Here is a 21,132-nt window from a genome sequence, read left to right on the forward strand (position 1 = left end):
TTTATTCAGTCCTCATGACCTGTTAGAGTCACTGTTCCTCTGACAAGAATGTCAAAAAAGGTGTTTATTCAGTGTCAGATAGGAAGCAGCAGATGTGCCTGCAAGGTGAAGGCAGATACTGCAGCTGACAGCAGAGCTTCGTCAGGGCAGCACCTGGGAATTTATTGGTATCCCCAAAGACAGGAGCAGATCAGCCCAGGCACAGCTACACCTCAAATATGTCTATTTAATATTAGAAGCTCAGGTGAGTTTCCCCTGACACATCTGAAGCACCTCTGCTCATTATACACCTATTGATTTCTCTGTCTTACACACTCTATCACACAAAATTGACTTGCTTTAACAAAATCCTAGCAGTCAGGCTCCTTTAAAAAATAACAGCAACCCCCCCGAAATTTCGTTGAGGGCTTGAGGACACCTGACTTCTTTCATTCCCCCCTTCAGTTCCATGTTAAAGCTCCTGTTTTGCATTAGGAGCACAAATTGGATGGTCATGAAATCAGTCACTCCCAACCCAACTTCCTTTGGAAAGCTGAGATTTTTTTGGCAACACTTCTGGATCGGAAGTAAACTTACGATGCGGAGTTGACTTTAAAGAAAATGCAACATGCAATTAAGCTGCAGCATTTTTTAGAAACACAGCAACAATAAACATCTGTTTTACATGGCAGAACATCTCCTTTTCTTCAAACTGTGCAACCTTTATGCCTAATTTTGGCTCACAAGGGCATAAACGTAAATGCAAGGGAACTGGCCAGATATTCCCTTGTGAGAACAACACCTTCACTGTAGTTGAGGCAAGAAACTTCTTAAGCATCCCCTGCCTGACAGGGCCTATTGAGTTTGGCCCCAGCATCTGTCAGTCACTGCGGTGCCAACGGAAAGGGATTGGCCATGCTCATAAGTTAATGCAGGTCTCAACTCACAGACAATATTTCCATTCACATTTCCAATTCTTCTTCCATCTTACCATTGCCAACCAGCACTACTGGTAAGTACTCTGTAAGTGTGCACAGTAAAGTCTGCTGTGACTTTATGAACAGACACTGCCTTCTGGATTTACAGGCCCCAGATCAAAGTAATTTTGATCCTTGCTTTCTTCAAGTGGCTAAAGGCTTGGTAGGTGCAAACAAAAACTTGTAAATCCACTTCCTAGAACAAAACAAAATTGCCAGAAATGACCAGGTAAACACCACTCACATGCTTTTGTAGTGGTCAAAAGAAAGAAGCACCTTTGAACACTAATTGCAGAGAATCATGCTAAGACAAATGTTGGAAGCTTATTGGAAGTTTCATGAATTTACTGGACACCTGCATAAAGCACCAACTAATTAAATTGTCTAGACAGAAAAAAGTTATTCAAAAGTGTACATTTAATACTAAACAACAAAAACGCAGCGAAAGCCATGCTAACGATATTGCAGCATTTTAGGAAGCATGGATGACTTGTGGGTTTCCAAAGCAAAGAAGAGAAACACCAATGTTATGAATAAGTCTGAGGAACAACCAAAACTGTCACTAAGGAAAATTTTCGCAGATGATAAAGCAATTTCATTCACTATCCAAGACCTTACTTGCTGGTACAGTTGTGGTCTTAGCGCCGAGTTCTCAATCATAGTGTGAACCATGGTGATTAAAGGTTCATTCTCTTTCATCTATTTCAAATCAGGAGGAGCATACAGCAAACATCAGTTTACAGCATGGCTAGATTTGAAAGACGACACTGTAAAATATAGCCTCTACTTTAATTCTTTCTAATAATGCAGTAGATTACATTTTAACCCATGCTTTTTATATATTCCATCATTCAGTAATATCAACATCTGAAAAGTTTAATAACATCAAACAAATATATCAAAAATAACGTAAATGCTCAAAAACCAATGTAATATTTATTCACCAACACTCTCCCTTTTAAAAAATAAAACCACTTAAAATAAGTCTGGCTTTGCATGACATTGAAACAAAAAGGATTACTGGATTTTGCAGCAGGAACACTCAAACCCTTATCAGAAAACCTTTTAAATTACAGATTTAGTAACTCCGTGTACATTAAAAAGATGTAAGCTTTCCCAGCCTGTGAATAGACTTATGCTCATGTATCACAAAATGTCTGTATATACTGCACTGATTTATATCCTTTGGAACTTTGAATCATTGCCTGTTGCATTTATCCACCCCCATGCACAGGTGTGAAACTATTTTGGATCTGGCAGGACATTTTCTATAATGATCAGTATTTATTGTTAAGCATGCAAATGTCAAAATCGGGTATTTTATTACAAATTGCATACATTTAGGGTTTCAGAAAAGTGTGCAACACAGGAAGAAGTATGGCATTTTGGTTTTAGAAAGGAGACTTCCCTAATAATAGGGGAAAATTATGAAAACAGGTGGTTTTCTTCTCCAAAAGAAACTGAAAATTCACTTAATGCACAATCCTCCTCCTATTTTTGTTGGAAACTTTAGGACCTGTTGGAAACTTTAGCAATACCTGTTTCAGGTATGGTTACGAAGTGTGTGAAGGAGCATTTATGATCTTTCACTTTGCATTTATGTGTATATATATGCACTCTCCATGAATTTGCACAGCAAGGTTTTCTTTCATAGATGGAAATGCAACAGAATGAGTTTTTGATGCCTTCTAGTATTTCTTGCCCCAAATTATTTAGGAAAAGCCTAACTTGTACATTTGGAGCAGTATTTTTTTAATCTTATGGTAAAAAAAAAGTTCTTATTATAGACAGAGGACCTTTTTGTTGTTGTTGTTGTTTTTTATCCACTGCAAAGTCTGATCAGCTGGTAAGTTAATCAGCCAATAAAAGGTACCTTAAGAAGCTTACGATGCTCTGTTTGTTCAAGGCAGAAAAAACCCTAAACAAGCAACCCCTAGCATTTACTCCATCACCTCCAGTACACAAACAGAAAACCAGAACTGATACAAGAAGTTGTTCTCCCTCTACATTAAAATTTTCTCCAGAGAGTGGGTGCACTCCAGAGAGTGGGGATACCAAGAGAGATCTCAGTAAGAAGAGCAACAATAAGGTCCAAAGCCAAGCAATCAGACTACATCCAACTGATATATTTATCAAAGAAAAATTTCTCTGAGGCTCTAATATTTTATTAGGAGCAATCAGGTCTGTATGCATTTTTATTATCAGGATTTCAACAGCTTCATACCCTCTAGCTAATACCGTTCTACAATATCTCAAATTTTTCTTTTCTGACCAACAACAGACAGCACCAGAATTAACTTCTGTTGAGCTGTTCAAAGTTTGTTTAAATCCAGATTAGAAAACAAGCAAAGTGTATTTGCTCAAAAGACATTTTGAAGTTATGTTTTGTTCTCTAGAAGCTCCAACTTTGATTTACAAGAGTTCTTCCAATATTTTTACTACCACTAATGCTTAATCACACTTATCTAACCCTGTCTACAAAGGCCAGTTATAGCCAGGAAAGTCACAGTTCCTTAAGCCCCTATGGAACAAAGATCAAAACCCAGGCAATTGGTAAAACAATGCCAATCAAAGAGCCTTTGGAGCAAATACAAGTGTTTTTCTCCTTTGGGATCAATGTTTCCAAAAAAACCCTGACATTTAAGTATTGAGTAGTTAGGATCTTGAGGGAGTGTCTCTGTGTCACAAACCTTCTAAAGGCTAAAGCCAGTGCACAAATAAATCAGAGTAATATGGGATACAGTGGCAGGTTCCATGCTCTAAAAGATGACAAGAATACCTATTTTGTGGTCTTCAACCATTATCATAAGGCTACTCTCAAACTGAAGCTGGACACTATTAACATTGAATAAACAGCTCAAGGAAAAATACTGGCTTACTCATAACAGAGGCAAGCCTTGGTTTTCACTCATTTAAGAAAAAAAAATATTCTTGTACAATAAAGGACAGGTTTTAGACCCTACATGTAACACTAAAAGTATAGATTCTCTCTAATTAGAGAAGTCACAAAAACTGGAATTCATATCTCCATAAGCAAACCAAGGTTTGAACTGCCACACAGCAAACAAATAAAGCCCAAATAAAATCCAACGGTCTTGGCTTTATCACTTCCTACTTCAAGTAAACAACTCCTTCTCTGCAGAAGTGATGTTTCATTTTTCCTTTTTTTGTACTGATGCAGTGTAAAAAAGCAGATAAAGACCCTACCTCCTTGACATGTGAACTACATGAACGGCTACTTTATTTCTGAGTGGGTATTTTGTGTTTTAAACTGGAAAGCCAAGCTACCAACAGCTTTTCTCTTCCTCCCTTTTCCTAGATTCCACGTTTGGTAACACCCCACACAGATGACATTCCAGTCTGTTCTAGTGAGGTGGCAGCAATCAGCTGGGACAGTGGCTGCCTACCAGGACAGGTGACCTCCCTGCTGAGGTGACACTGTATGTTTTGGGTGACAAAAGACTCAGATTAGCCATTTTATCCATTTTCTCTCAAGCTCCCTGAGGGTAAAAGCAACAGCAATGGGATCTTTTCTCCCACCTTCCCACTGCTCTTTAATCCTCTGTCCAAGAAAGAAAGGAGGAAGCACTTCTCCTTCCTCATTCCTGTCTTCTTTCTACAGTAATTCTGTCTCAGTTTCACCCTAGAGTCCCTGTCCTTGAGCATTCCTTCTTCCTTTGAGGAAGGGAAAGAAAAAAGGACTGGGTCAGCCACTTTACATTTTCCAGATAACCTGAAAAATACAAACAAAAGTAGTATCCTGTAAGGTGCTAACATAGGATATAGAATTTTAGGCTGAAACATAAGATACCATGTCAACTCCATCCAAACTTCCCTGTACTATTTCAGCCTTCCTTAATTTACTACTTGTTCCCAGAGCCACTTTCAGCATTTCAGAAAAAAGGAGATGAAGAAGAGAAAACAGAAGCAAAACACCAAGACAGTGAGGATGCTGGCTGTGGGACCTTCACTCCTTTATTTGACAACTTCTTGCTCAAGTTCTGTTTATTTTTAGGCACTCTTTGAAAATGCAAAGAAACTAAAAATTAAAGTCCCAGCAGAATTATTTTAACTCCTAAACATCTAAGCTATTTACACAAATAGCTATTCCAAAAAAATGGAAAAAATAAAAAAGACTAAACTGAACTAAATTTAGTAAAGCTTCTACTGTGACCAACCAGCCTGGGATAGGGAGTTTTACACAGATAACATGAGCTCAACAGAAAAGGGTGTTTCAGCCATAGGAAAGTTTTACTATCAAGATAAAGTTCAGAAGTGTACTAGGAGACTGGTGTGCTGAAATTCTTGATTCAAGTGGGACCTTCTGCCATGGCTTTATTTGCAAAGGAGAAAATGCATGTCCAGTTTTTACTTGGGGAAAAAGCCAACCTTATGTTCTGTTTTGGTCACTCTTTTTGTAACTACTGGGTACAAATAAATTAAGGAGACAGCTGGCTTGCCTTCAGCAGCACACAATAAGTGATTCTTTAAAGTTTGATAATGCAGAAGACTTGACATGGCACGTGTACTCAGTGTCACACACTGGCAAACAAATCATCAGTGCCTAGGGTTGCTAGCTATATACAGAACTCCTTCCTAAACTGGACCTGAATCTCTCTCCCAACTCTACAAACCTTGAGCCAGCAGAGTGGTTTAAAAAGAAAAGGGTGCTGGACAACCACTTACTTGGCCCTAAGACATCAAAGAAATCATGTGGCTAGGTATCTGTGAGCCAAGTCTTTTCAGTCTTTTTTCCCCCTCTATCTCTGAACGTCAACAACAACAACAAAAATTCTGAAAGCATAATACAAAACCATCAGGAAGTGTGACACGAGAATTTCTAAGCATCGCCAAAGGAAGCAGCAGTACAAAAACGAAGCGTGATTTCAAACGGCGATGGAATATTCTTGATTCTTGATAAGAAAACCACCTAATCAGCAGCCAGCTTATTGCAACAGAATGTAAGTCACCTTCCCTACACATGAATTTTAGTCTGCCTGGAAAGTCACCTGTGCAACCTTGTAGCAAACTTACTATTTATTGTGTACAGTACTGAACTCTTTGTGACCAAGAAGGCGAGAGGTGAAGATTAAGGGACTGGAGTCCCACCATGTGCTACAAGCAAAGCAGGTTTTGACACTATTTTCAGAGATTAAATACAAGTGGAAATACCTACTTTAAGTACATAGGACATTTAAAATCAGAGAAGGTAAGTGATTATGCTCACTGGTTACAGATGCTGGCAACAAGGAGGAAAGGCCTCATTTACACTGAAACAAATTTTGATTTTTTATGCTTTCCAACATAAGGGGAAACTGATATCTGGCAAAGTAGTAAGAAGTTATAAATGTGATACCACCCCTAGGAGCAGTGGTACTCAAAGCAAAAAGACACTCAGGGGGATTTATTTCCTACAGTATTATAAAACAAGAGAAAAAAAGAAAAACTAATCAGAAACTGAGACAAGTATTTTCCAATCTGCTCTTCCATGATTTTGTGATTAAGATAATATATTGACTTCTAAGTTGTTCTGATTCCTTGCATCTCTGGTATGGCACAACTACAGACTTACACACTTTCCTAAATTAATGCTTACCACATCCCATTGCTAAATTTTTCTTGGTGCAAGTAAAAGGAAAATAATTTTTACCGCTTTGCATCTTGTATGTAGACAATTCCCCCCATTTAATCCTGTCCATCATACTCACAAGCTTGGCTAATCAAGCAACAACAACACAGTTTACACTTCACATCAACAGTTATACTTTCTTGACAATGAATTTCAATACTGAAGCCAGAATCACTCCCTTATTCCAAAATATTATAGACTGGAAATATTTGAGTTGGATGAATGGTTTTGGTCTAATGTAGCAAGCAGTTTGTTCTACAGTTTTGGACCTCCTGCAGCCCCTTAAATAAAACAATATAGAGATGTTTAGAAATGCACTGCCATCCAACTGAATTGGTCATAATTCCCACCCAGTTTTGAAGAGGTAACAGGAAAATAAAGCCACTGGGTGAACCAAGCCCACGTGAGAGTGTGTATTCTGTGTCTCTGTGCAGAGCTGGGGTTTTTAATAACTCACTGAAACCCCAGTAGAGGAACATGCAGAATATAAAAGTTCTAATGGGTTTAAGTGTAAGGCTCAAAAGTCTCATTAAAAGGCAGATTATTACAAAAAGTGATTTCTGTATTTTTAACCAATGGTCATCCAGTTACTTATTTTAGTTCTAAGCAATTATGACTGTCTTTTACAACTGCTAGCAAAAAAAAAAAAATCCACTTCAAAACTTCTCAAACACAACTTGTACAGAAATCCTACTTGGTCATGCAACAAGGCTATAAAGAGAGGTATGTGATATTGCAATTCTTCACTGGGCAATCAATTATGTTCGTGAAGACAGAACTCCATAAGATGGCAGAAATTAAAAAGAACCAAAATCTTATTCTTATATAAATCCTTCAGAATGAACTGAGAAAAATGAGAAAATGAGTCACGTTATGATTTCTTTTAAATATTTCTTCATGTTTGACCTCCTTTTCATTTAATGTCCTGTAGAAACACCTAATTCTTCCTAATTTGAAAAACGGAAATTCTCAGAAGTACCCTTTTTTTATAAATTGCATGTGTGTCATATGAGCTTGGAAATAATATTAAGACTGGTTAAACAAGGTAAAATGCTACAGTTAGTGTTATTATGAAAAGGAAATTAGGAACGTATTTAGAACAGAAAAATTAATTGGTGATTGGCTACTGTTTTGTGACACATTTTAAATTTAGAGAATTTTTTTTCCCCCATAACATCTCAAATTTGTGATCGATTAAGATATTCTGTGCTGTGGGCATCATCCAACTTCATAAAAAGCACTGAAAATCCTTCTCCCCAAATATTTCCAGCTTTGATAGGAGCAGGCAAAAAGCATTAAGAAATATAAATGCACAAGTAAATTGCAAATCCCACCTGGTGATCCAAATATATGGCATTCCTTTGAAGGTGATGTGAAAGAATCTCATTCTAGCAGGCAGCAGTCAGAGAGAAAAAGGAAATGGACAGAAGGTGCAGAATGCATGAAAAGAGCTTTAAAAGATGTAAATTAGACAGTGATCTTTCTGTTTTATGGAGAAACGTAATGCTGCTTTTAACTGCCTATTTTTGTTGAACTGTTAACAAGTTTTGAGCCCGAAACAGAAGTGATGAAAGTTTGCTGCAAATCAGACTATGAACTACTACATTACATTTTGGTTTACAAATAAAATACAGTAAGCTTATGTAAAAGTCCACGACACAGGCAACTATGAACCCTTTGATAAATCTGTGTTTTAAACACGTCCTGCTTTTCATCGATTAATTACAAATAAGATGGCATCTGAGAGGAGGCTGTATAAACAATAGATTAATCTATCACAACTAATTTTGTTTGTAACACCAACAGATTACAACAATTTAAATTTTAAACATGAACTAGAACATATTTTAAAATATTCCTATGTAATTTTGACTTGGCTTATTTCAAAAAGTAAAACCTCAAAGGGTTAATAGCAGAACAGCACCCACACAAAGGATTAATGTTACTCTATTCAACTCTCATAGGAGTCAGAAAATCTCGCACTAGCAGTACAAAGCAAACGTTGATTAATGAGTGACTAGGAGTTAGTGAGAATGGAACATGACACACATTGCTTGGTAGCTGACCTTTGGGCTGCTGGCCTCAAGCTTTAGCTGCATGAGCTGTGCTAGTGTGTGTTCCCGGATACTACTCAGCTCCGCCTGCTGCCGTCTCAGCTTTATGAGCAGCAGCGTCAGCTCCTCTGGCTGAAGGAGTGCAGTGTGAGAAGCCAAAGAGCAGAGAAAAGGTTAATTGGTACCCCAAACAACACTTCAGTAAAATAAGGCACACCTTTATAAAAAGTTTGCTTCTAAAGTAACGTAAGGCGCACCTTCTGAGTGCCTTACAAAGCCTCTGACAGTCATACAACACATTTTCCCCACATGAACACCTCCAAATAGAAAATGAAGTTAACTTTTGACTACTCAAACCAGCAAATGCCATAAAAGTGAAACATTCTGTTATTAAGGACAAAAATAGGTGAGGATTTTGCAAGACGAAGTCAGTGCAGTCCTCAAACTTTTCCTGATGTGGATATCAAATTGATGATATTGACTTAAGTCAGAGGGAGACAATTCCAGCCCTTTGGATGTCATTACCTGTACACAGGCAGCCATTTGAGCTTGGTGAAAGAATCAAAACATGCCCTCAAGAAAATGGAGTTTTTAAAATAGTTCTTCAAATGTATGTGTCAAAATTGAGAGGAAAAAATGATGACAAACCCATGTTAACTGAACTACCTCAGAAATAATCACTTTTCACAAAATAAATCTGCAGAAGCATGACAAAACTAATTTTCCATCCCACCTTCCACAGGTCTGAGGCTGCCAGTTATTTTATTGCTTTACTTTTATGACTAAGCTGTACAATACAGCCTTAGGAAGGGATGAAGAATAGCATTTAAGACTCAAGATTATATGTATTATGGAAATAAAGTCCAACTCAAATGGGTATTTGTCAGGTAATTCCACACAGATCAGATTAGGTCAGTTCGGGAAACTCTACCTGAACCATTTCCAGGAACCATTTCTATTAGCAATACCTCAAAGAAAACAAACCACTGAACATCACAAGTATTTTTGTTATGTTCCTGTTTGCTTCTGTTTCTTACACTTCTCCAGAAGTCAGCCTTAAGAGGTTAAATATTCATCCAGCATATTGACTTTCTCACAAGACCTGTGAGTTAAATAAAGCCCAAAGACAAAAACCTCCTAAACCCCTGCTTGCTCTCTCCCACAGCCACAGAATTTCTGCAAAGCAAAGAAGTAAAGAGCTCCAGAGAACCACATATGAAAAATGCTGAAAATGTTTCTCAGAATAAAGAGGAAAAATCCCTGAGAAGCAGCATGGCACTGGCACTTTTGTGAGGGAACAGACGAGCCCACAAGAGGGAGCAAGGGATTTCCACACAGCTTCAGTTGGCAAAACCATTTGCTTTTGAGGGAAAACCAACGCCAAACCCAAATTGTCTAAAGGTAGTTTTCCTTCTTACAGTACTCTTTCAATACCTGGATTTAAAATACTTAATTTCAGAGAGTAGGAGTAAGAATCTAGACTGCTATGAAAGCCATTTTCGAGTTCTCTCCAAAAACAGTGCTTTCAATCTGGACAGTAACATCAATTCAAAGCACAAGAAGTCTTGTTTTTAGGAATATGAGAACAAGAAGTAGCATCTTCAAGCAAAAGGAACTTTTTCAAGATCAAAACTCCTTTTGGCATGTTCTGAAAAAGCCCAATTTTAGTGCATTAGGAATAAAGCATGTAATGGCACTCCAATCCAAACTTTTTTTCCGTAGAGGAGCCCTTAGAACAGAACTCCTACTCCTCTCTAGACCTGCATCATGTTGATGCAAGCACTGTGCATTTGATGCAGGTCTTGGGACTCTTGCAACAAGCACAACACTAAATTTTCTCAGAGCTACCTCCAGGTTTCCTCCTCTGGCCCCTGCAACGTTCTGCTGTGGGCAGGATTTCTGGGTTCTACAGGCAGAAGCTTGGACCTCCTTGTCCCTGTGGAGATCAGCCCAGCTCCATGAGCAGAGCCCAGGAGAGCTGAGGGGGCCATGAACCCCAAGAAATGACTGGAAGGCTCAGCTGCCAAAGGCCAACCCACAAAAGAAGGTGCCAGAAATCTGTGCTGGGAAGTGCATGAAACAGGGCTCAAGGCAGTGGAAGGACTGACTGCCCACAGCATGGTTCCAAAAGGGGAAAAAAAACCCCAATCTTTTTTCTTAATTCATAACTCTCTCAATCAGTATTTTCGGACGGACAGAGAGATGACAAAAAAGGAGACAAAAACTGGTAAAAAGAAATGACATAAATTTAGGGCAATTTTTTGACTGAGAGTCGTGTTTCAATTAGGAAAGTGGACAGTATTCAACAGTATCACTTTGAAGAAACATCTTCAATGAGAATTTCAGCTCTACCACAGTAAAGTGTCAGAAAGAACATCATTTTACAAAATGCTGTTTTAGTATCTCTTACATTTCCAAAAAAAGCCAAACTTTACTTCTAGGACTTTCTAAATAATTAATGGAGAAATAAGTGGTCTGTGATGTAGTCTATCCTCTCCCAGGAATTTCAGAATGTATCAACGATGATTAAAAAATAATAAATCTGTATTTCCCAAAGAAAACCTTGACTCAGCAGCTACACGATAATTCTCAGAATTCTGTGGAGCCACAGAGTACTTCTTTCCTTGATAATTTAAATAAAGGCTACATTTAAAGCAAGCTTTAGATACAATAAAATTTCAGTGTTGCTTCTTCATACTTAAAGGATTATTCTTTAAAAAACTCCTGATGTACCAGATAAAAATCCAACTCACTGTTTTGCCTTGGAGACTCTGAGGAGTAACAGGCTGTAAACTCAGACCTGCTGGCATCGACCTTCTGTCCGGCACAAAGACATGCTGTACAAAAAAAATAGCACAGTATGATCCACAGTTATTTCTAAAGACTCAAAAACTTTTAAATGCTTAAAAAAAAAAGTCAAGCCAACTTCACTCTCATGAAAATTTGCTATGATCTGTGCCAGTCATGCTCCCTGCTGATCTACTTCATAGGCCATTCAAGTAGTCTAAATTTTAGAAATACCCCAGATTTCATGATTCATTTAATTAACAGTTCTCCCTCTTTGTTGTTGCCCTACTGATAGGCTGTGTAAACAACAATTTTAGCTTTTCACTTATGTTTCTCATCCTTTTCCCCCCTCATGTTTCCCACCCTTTCTTCTCTCCCTTTCCCCACCCTTTCCCCCTCACCTTTCATGCCCTTTGTTCTCTCTGTCTTTCTGTCCTTTTCCACATCACATTTCAAAGTGACACGACACTGTGACACTCCTCAGGCAGTGTGTTTGGGCACCCAAACACTGCATCTTTCACTTTTAGCCATCCCTTCACCTGAGCCCATTTTCTGGGCTCACACTTCTGCCTGCTGCCTGCCTTGGAAGTCACAACTGAGTTCTGCAGGCAAAGCTTAAAATATCCTTAAGACGTTGGTCTCAGAACTAACATTCAGGCCTTGCCAAGCACAGTTCTATCTCACATTTCCTGTGTCTTCAATTTTGGATCAAACTTTGTTTGCTGGACAGGGCAGTTCCTGTTCTCATCATATCAGCAGTCCAGGTCTTCAGAGAATGCATATCCTGAGTCTGTTCTTCCATTGGTTTTGCAGGGCTATATTTTGCCTACACCACAGGGTTGCCTAAACCAGGAGTATGAGTGGGCACAGCCTCACATACATGACCTCCTAGAAGTGAGCAGGCATAAAAGGGAAAAGAGAGGACCATCCCACCTCTGCCTCCCTATACACACAAAACTACACATTTTTGTACTTCAGCCAGTGCCAGGGGTGTGGGAAGCAATTCTTTTCCTGCTAATACAGTTCAGAAGAAAACTACTACTCTGTCCAAGCAAGGAGGAAGCAGGGGAGGATTTGTAACTCAGCATAGGGCCTGACTCAGATCACTTCTGGGAACCACTCTTAAGCAGTGGAGTTGATGCACCATCCCCAGTCACAAGCCAGGTCGACCCACAAATCACATTTATGTCTGATGATATACCAACAGACTGCCACTACAGTTCTATTTCCAAAGCACAAGTAATATAACCAATAATATTCCCCAGAGTGGATCTTTATTATTTAATAAATGTAGACATTGGCTAAGAACAGTGAAAAATATTAAATATTAATAAATATTAAATGTTTAATAGAAATTTTAAAGGAAGCCTGGAAAACAAGAGACAGGTTTAGCACAAAAAGGTCCACAGTCATGGCAAGATACCTCGGGAAAGTACATCTACAATGATTTGTGAGAAAAAACATTGAGGACTTGCTTCACCAGTGTTGCAAAGGGAACTCATATGATGCAGTTCATTTAAGGACATCTGAACAATAGCAATTTGGGGAGGTAGTCCTTTTCTGTTTTGCTGGAGTCTCAAAAGATTAGTGGCAGATGGCTAGATAAAGTAAATTCTGTGGGTGGAGTGCAGCATTCTTGGGGCTGCAGATGTAATTTCTATTTCAAGAATAATAGGGAGGGTCTTGGAATAGTAAGGAAAGACACAACACAGGACAGAAAATTAGTTGATAAGAAAAGAAATAAGAAAACTTTCAAGCTGAAGGGTGACTATTTTGGAGTCGGCAATGCCGTTTAAACATATACAAGCACTCAATTCAAAACCATGTGCTGTAAAAAATAGAAAAAAGGAAGTTTTGGCATCTGCTAACGATGTTCTCATTCCTGCATTTTCAAACTGTGTCTTCACTGATTTCTCAAACTGAAATACTCACACACAAGGAGATTCATACAAATGGGCAGGTGGACGTGAACACAATTGTTTCATGTTTGCCATGTCCTGCAGTACCACCCCTGCCTTATCCTTTGAGGAGAGAAAGGATCAGCAGAACAAAACCAAAAACCACAACAAAACCCAGCTCTTCTGTCTGGATCCTTTTCTCTTGGGAAGCAGGTCAGCTTGAGTATCCTCTGCCTGTCAGAGTGACCTAACTTAGGCAGAAAATACAGCTTGCCCTGAGCAGGGTGGCCACACAGCCCAGCTTTTGGCTGCCTGAGGAGGATGCTTGGATAAATGTCCACATGGCTTAGGCTCCTTGACTCTCTGCTGGAAGAGACCTCTACTACCTCTCATAGAAGCATCCCTCTCTCCTCCTGGGGGCCTTTAGCTTTTTTCAGCAGCCTTTTGTTCAAAGTATTTAAGTGTCCATTTCTTATAAAGTTGCTGGATGACTAAAAAACCTTGTTCATCTTTCCAGTTCCAACACATGAGGTAGCTCCTGCAAGTTCAGCCTTATTCTCTTGCCGTTTGATTTTACCACAGTTCAGCTGAGGATGAGAGCCAGGAAAGATCTTCAAACTTTAAATGTGAAAAAAGAAAACAACCCAAAAATGGTGTGGTGTCCCTCCCATGCAGCTCCCTACATACAGAGGAGGAGCATGGAGAGAAAAGCAGCAACTAAGTGCCTACAGAAAATTGCACATTACAGAAAAAAAGGCCATTTTGAACAAAACCAAAATGAAGTTTGGTGAGCTAACTCTGAAGCTGTTTGGAACAAAGTCCACAGTGTGTTGCAAGGTAGTTTTACACTGAGAGGGGGGATGATGAGGTCAAGTACTCTCTGCCACACAGGAACTTCTAAAGGTTAAAGTTATGGCAGGTGAAGGGCATTAAGGAGCCCTGGCGGTTCCTAAGCCAGCAAGGATCAGCTGTCACCCTTTCCCAGGAAACAGCTTTGATTTTCTGCTGACAGGATGATCATGGATTGAGAACACCATTCTTGGGGTCACTGTGAAGGTTTTATCTACTCTTAACCACTGTGAAGGATCACAGATAGGAAGAACTTTTCTTGGCTCCTCTTCCTACAGAGCTCTCCAAACCCAAAGAGAGTCTGGCCCAAAGACTGCCCCAGTTCTCGGTGAAATGACCCATCACATTTCTAAATTTTAAATTTCTTCATGTGCAAGCACAGCTGTGACAGGGAACAGTCTTTATAAGGGGAAATTTTGGTCTAATCCTATGTCACTGGATTCAATCAGAAAACTTGTACAGGAATATGGGTTCAAAGCACTTGGGTCTCAATTGTTTGAGTGGAGGACTAATGGCTTCATAAAATTGTCAAAATTTTTTACAGTTTATTGTCATGATTCCTCAGGTAAGTGGACATTAGTCTCCGTTCTGTGTTATACAGAATAAAGAGTATTTTAATTGTTTTATGTCCTTCTCCTATCCTTTCTAACTCATCACTTGTGAACAAGTTTAAAAAAGGTAAAAGCTTAAAAGGTAACAATTGTTAATAGGAATTCTGCAAATGTAGAAGTCCAGCCAGAGATGGTAACATTACAGTCCTGCAGTACATGGAGAAAAATTATATTGGTGACAAAAATCGATCTTCTTGTGGGTTAAACACTCCAGCATACAACAACTGACATATTGCCAGCTACACTAAGTTTTAACTTCTCATGATAGAAGGATTACAGAATATTGGATAAATTCTGGAACCTTCTGTTTAGATGGCTATCTATGCAGAAGTGCAGCACTGTACATGACAAATACAGGCTACATAGCCCTGGAGAAGAAAGCTCAGCCCACCTCTTAACTTGGGACAGCACTTAATGGGCACAGATGGAACTGAGCTCTGGAGAGACACAGTGTGACATTTTCAAATCACTGTCACCGAGGGGTTTCAGGAGGATTTTGAGAACCTAAAAATAGAAAGCCAACCACGGACAGCCATCAAAAAACCCATGATCTCTGTGTAGATGGGGTTTAAATGTTAAATTTGTCCCACTGATTTCAAATAATCAGTCTTCTAATTTCCCACCTCTTAAAGACAGGGGTGTTTTTAAGTTAACGGCAAAAGCTGGTTGTGTAACTAAAGAAATATGAACCAAATAGCATGAAAAACTCAAGGGAAACAGGAGGCTTGTATAAAAGATACTAAATACTAAATGAAATACTAACATAAAGTGTTTAATGAGGAGAAAAAACATCAGGAAGAGAAACATGGCTGACAGGACAAGTAATATGTGCTCTGCAGCCCTGACCCCAGTGATGTTTCTCAGATATGTGAGGACCACCGATTACTCATTTCCAGAGCAGTTGAGCCATAAAGGATATCAAAACAAAATGACTCCTTTGGTGAAAGGGATCTAAAAACTTTAAAATACAACACCTGATGATCAACTCTAAGTTGGTTAAATTACTTTAAGATGTAGTTATAGATTCATTTTTCTCTGCATCAAAAAAAAGACATCCAAGAACAAAGTGTTTGGAAAAATGCTCAGGAGCATTTTACATCCAACTGAAGGAGTAATTTTTACTCAATTATTTCCAATCCATTAAAACCCACGGTAACACAAGCAGGCTGGATGTATCAGAGTGGCACATATGGCACCCAAGTTTACAGCTCCTTGTGTCTCCCTCTCAGTGGTGAAGACCAGAAGAGTTAACACTGGACAAGCACTAAGGCTGTGTGCTTTTAGACCGGTCCTCAGTGATCTCCCTAGTAACTCAAAGGCATAAAAAGGAATAATACACTTGGTTTGCTGCTGGAACGCAAGGCAGCTGAACTTGTTGCTGAGGAACAAAAAGCAGCATGTGCAAAGAAACCTGGGATTTTGAGTCCTCTTGGAGCTACAAAGGAGATAGATTTCTGTACATGCACAAGCTATTCTGAATAATTTGCCTATTGACTCCTTTTTTTTTTTTTTTTTTTTTTTTTTTTAGTGAAACAGATTATGGTGGACAGTAATATCAGGACATGTCTTCATCAGCTAGTGTTTTAACAAAATACATTCTTACTACCCTTAGATTTTTCAGTACTTTTTAAAATCAAACCTTTCTCCATGAAAACAGTGATGTAACAATCTCCGTTATAATAAAATATAATATACTACAGTGCAACACGAGTTTTACAGTAATCAGATACTTTCTACTGAAGAGCCCTGTAAATGAGAGTTTTAACAATTAAATGAAGCATTTTTACCTTCGTGTGATGTGTCCTGTGCCTGCGATCAATGGTTACATCTCCCCTCTGCACCGGCGATGACACTTCCGATCGGTACGTCCGCTGTGGGGAGTATCCCTGGAAACCAGCGATGGACCCGTGCGAGGGGGACGTGGGAATCGAATGCATCGTCTGATCAGAGATATTCATCATGGTTTTTGGGCTACTCAGGGTGCTGTGCCTGCTGAGAGTGGTCTGCTTGTTGTAGAACTGGCGCTGCTGCCACTCGTAGAGCTGCCACATCGTGTCGTCGCGCATCGAGCGCCGCTTGTCCTCGGCGCTCACGGGCCCCATGGCTCTGTCATAGACCGAGGGAGCGACACTGCAGAGGCTGTCTGGACGTGTCTTGCTGTTCCTTGGCAGTGTCCTGTACCCTTCTGGGTACCGGGGCAACACCTGAGCTCGATGGCTTGGCATGTTCCTTGGTAGCGTCTGGTAGGAGATTATGCTGGAAGACAAGTTTCCTTTTATTAGCATTAATATTATGGCAATATGAAGTTGTTCACAATGGGTTGGGTTTATCCAGCTAACGCTCACCTTTTATAATATTTCAAATGCCATTTAAAAAACACAAGAAAATCAAGGCAACAGTTCAAGAATCAATGATACTGACTCAATGCACTGCAGCAGCCAAAAGTGGAACTTTTCTCTCTGATTAGCTCTTGCTGATATAATCCATATTTCATCTTTTTACCAGCTTGCCAGTCTAGTAGTGTCAAGTTTTGATCAAATCTTGCAAGTTGTCTATATGCTGGATAGGTGAAAGTTTTTACAGTTGTAAAGTTCTACACTGTTTCCATATGTTTTCCATATTTCCATTTGAAATGTTCGCTCCTTCGAAAGTGAAAAAATATCCTGTTGTTTCCCTAAGAAAGTCTTGAGCAATTACTGTTTACTTTAAAAAAAACCCAAAAAAGATTCTTTTAACAGCATTCCATGGGAAAACTGCAGTAATTGTCTAAATAAATTATATTTTGCAATTGTCAAGGACAAGCCATTCCATATCAGCCATTCAAGTGAAAAAAGAGCAATATCTGTCTTTGTTTGATAATAATACGTTATTGCTTTTCAACTCAGATATGAATTCACAGGCTTATTTCTTTAATTTTTTGCACCATTAAAATTTTGGAGTTCTACAGTCATTTAGCAACTTTCAGCACTAGTTGAAATGCAGGATTTCCTATAGCAAGGATCGATGCATACCTAAGTATGATGAAGCACTTGTTCATTTTTTTCAGAGGACAAAATCTAGGTCATAAACACTGATTCATTCATCCCTTATCTAAAATGCAAATGAGCACCTCTTAAAACCTTTTGCTACTAATCAGGCATATTGAAGCTTGCTCAGAGACAACAAAAGCAGCCTCAAATTGGACCTGCTTTAGCCATGAGAGGGCAGCAGCTTCCAGCTACACCCCACACTAACGTGAACTAAAATCCCTGCACCACGAGGCACCAGAACCTGAAGATGGTTTTGAGTAACTTCAGGGCCACAAAAAAAAACAATGAAGAAATGAGGTAGAGCGAGTGGCAAGGTAAACCAGCATTAGGCATGTGAGATCCTTATGGAATAACTATCAGGGAAATTGATGATGGTAAACCCCACTTTTCACTGAAAATAGTTAAGCTGAGTATTTACCATCACCTGTAACACTTTGAAGATGAAAACTGCTATAAAGAGCTTTATGTACAAAATCTGCTACAGTTTCTGAAGCTTTTCAAGAATTAATAAAGAATTATCCCCGCTTTGTAGATTGGACAGTTTCCCATTCTTGCAAATAAGTTATGAAAAGGGAAAAGGGATTCTAAGTCCTAGTCTTCTGTTGCAAAATCTGCTTAAATAGCTCTAAATTTCTTTAGTTAACATACCATTAATGATAATAATTTTGTCCATCTCCATATTTACAAGCAAATAAACAAGATACTTTTGAGCTCTATATCTACCATTCAGAAGAGAATTGTACATAACAGCTACAGTGAGGCCTGACATTTTCATGAATAAATTTAGTAGCAAGACACACCTCACTCACTGAAGCTCCTCACACATTTTATTAATTAAATGGGCAGTGTAACCCTGTTGGCACCTTTAAATATCCTGAACTTGCAAAAAAGCTGCCTGAAGTTCTTACCGTGTAAAGACATCAATTTAAAATCTGCATGCAATTACTTATATTCTAGAACATTTAGAAAGATAACATAATCCATCTTCAATTGGTAAACCATGAACACTGTAAAAGCTCAATCACCTCAGTATTAAGCCTTGTTCTACATAACTCAATAAATAAAATCAGAACAGATTTTCACCAATGTATTGTTGATACTTGCAAAAATGTTGTTCCAGTCAAACCCAAAACCCAACTCCAGACAGAACTGCAGCTTCCAGCTGTCTTGCACACAAGGGGAGACTGCTGCAGCTGGGTCTGAGGTTGCAAAATATTTCTGCAGCTGTCATCATAAATAGCTCCCTTATAATTGCTCCCATATGAAAAAGAGGCTTCCACATGTGTTTACAGACACCTTTAGAGGTTGTCTGTAGGACTACTCCTGGGTAGCAACAGTGGTTCTGGTGTCCAAGTTGGACTATTTGGGAAAGCAACTTTGCTGCTCAGCCTTTAGGGGCTCAGTTCTGCAACGTTATGAATATCCTTGTACTGAAACCTCAGAACAGTCCTTCATCCTAATGAACACAAATACCAGCTGGCCCCAAATACAGACCTTCCACCTAAGAATCAAGAAAGGGTGGCAGAGTGAAGGTGGAAACCTGGTGTTTTATAGCAGGCATTTATTATTTCAGATGAATCTTATATAGGCAAGGCAGAGAGACAGGCTTACATCTTGGGTTAGCAGCAACAAAAAAACATCTCTTAGTCCCAAACAACCCTTCTGTGTTTTTTCACATTTGAGAAAGACCACTCAAGGGAACCACTTTTGTGGAAAACATTTTTTTCATAACTGACTTGTGCAAAATTCAATAAAATGATGCTGAAGTGGAATGTGTTTATTTTTCATTTAAACCACATTGATTTTTGGTTTTAAAAAGTTTGTCTTCCTTAAGGCAGCAGTTTATTCATGTGGCTTTTGCCAAACTAGATGTCTAGATCCATGGAAACAACAGATAACACCTTCAAGAATTAAAAACTCCACTGCCATCACTCTCATTACTTTTTTGGGCAGTCAGACTACTGAGGGGTCAGCCTGTTCCTCTAAAAAAATTTGTAGCTGTATAGTGAACCTTTTTCATTCTATATTGTGGACAGCTAAGAGTTCCTCTATTACATATAGTTATTACATTGAACCTCTTTGTTAACATTTTAGCATTCATCCTAATTTTTTTTTTCAGTCTGACACACCAGAGATACTCAGTTGGGTCTTCCACAATTTCTCTAAGGCAGATACACTAATACAGATGCACTGGAAAGCAGCTCTGTGGAAAGTCAGCAACTCTTCCCCATTAAGGAAAGGCTACTTCTTTCAAAAATTCAAGTTATGGTTTTTACAGGACTTAAACGGCCTTAGGAGCCTCTCACCCCAACTTTAAGCTTTAACATAAACCAGAGCTTCTTTCTACTCTCATTCACCAACTTTGATCCTACTTAAATTTCTGTCTCCAGCCAGAAATTGGCAGCCTGAGCAAAAATAAAATTTTAAATTTAAATGAAGCCACATTTAAAAGACATCACTATATACATTAGAAATTTGGATCACTATTCAAGGCCGTTTCCACGCAAAGCAAAAAAGATAGCTCAAGGCCAATTCTCCTCCAGTTTGCTACTTTTATGTAGAACTGCATTTGAAAGCATTTATGGTATCAGTACCACCCTTATCTAGGCAAACAAGTGTTCCCTATACTCAAGAATAAAATACTGTTAATTAGTAACATATTGTTAATCGCACTTCCCGCTATCTGATTCCCACAATGAAATCAGTTTTAGGGTTTTTATACTTGTTCACAACTGAAAAATAGCACAGCTATTCTAATTTCTTCTGTTTGGTTGCAAGTTTTAAAGTCCAATTAGAAGAATTAACTGCATCAATGAGCCTTCTGAGTTCTCATTATGCAAGTTTGAATAATAAAATAAATGTCAGGGTATGCAAGTCCCTGTCTGTATTGCAAGTTTAAACTTGATCAAACTACTTAGGATGAGAATCTCATGAAACAACACATTAACAATTTCTAATTATATTTAATGAAGGGCAGTGAGGAAATGCTCAACCTTGGCAAGTGGAAGCCAAACTCATGGAAATTTTTCAAGATTTTGCAAAAACTGAGAAGCCCCCAGCCCCGTATTTTGAAATTTGTTGGGGAAACACATTTTCTGAACTTGGTTTATCTTAAGCTCTGCTCTGCCATCCATCTATACTCAAACTCCATAATTTCCAGCTCTTCAAAATATCTCCTTTGATAGCATCTCCATACTTCCCATCAAATGTAATATTAAAAACCTTTTACATTTTCCTGCTAGAGCTGCTTGTCTGTAAGCCAGCCTGGAAGCAACGTCCCTACGCTTCTGTCAGACAGAGAAATTGCTATTGGCATGAC

General features: G+C 38.8%; 1 protein-coding gene across 4 annotated transcripts in view; it reads right to left on the reverse strand.

Moving 5' to 3' along the window:
• The window catches only part of PLEKHA5 (pleckstrin homology domain containing A5), a 160,328-nt gene that overhangs the window by 23,730 nt on the left and 115,466 nt on the right, over window positions 1-21,132 (reverse strand). For 2 of the 4 annotated variants that reach the window (XM_069003536.1, XM_069003535.1), the window contains exons 11-12: window positions 16,572-17,040; window positions 11,393-11,476 (exon numbers count right to left, since the gene is read on the reverse strand). In XM_069003536.1, the coding sequence (XP_068859637.1) occupies window positions 11,393-11,476; window positions 16,572-17,040 (553 nt within the window). Of the gene's footprint in view, window positions 1-1,574; window positions 1,656-7,919; window positions 7,974-8,651; window positions 8,772-11,392; window positions 11,477-16,571; window positions 17,041-21,132 lie in introns of all 4 variants that reach the window. The other 2 variants (XM_069003542.1, XM_069003537.1) reach the window with 2 other exon arrangements.

This window comes from Aphelocoma coerulescens, chromosome 1A, assembly GCF_041296385.1.
Source record: "Aphelocoma coerulescens isolate FSJ_1873_10779 chromosome 1A, UR_Acoe_1.0, whole genome shotgun sequence".
In the NCBI taxonomy this organism is placed as follows: domain Eukaryota; kingdom Metazoa; phylum Chordata; class Aves; order Passeriformes; family Corvidae; genus Aphelocoma; species Aphelocoma coerulescens.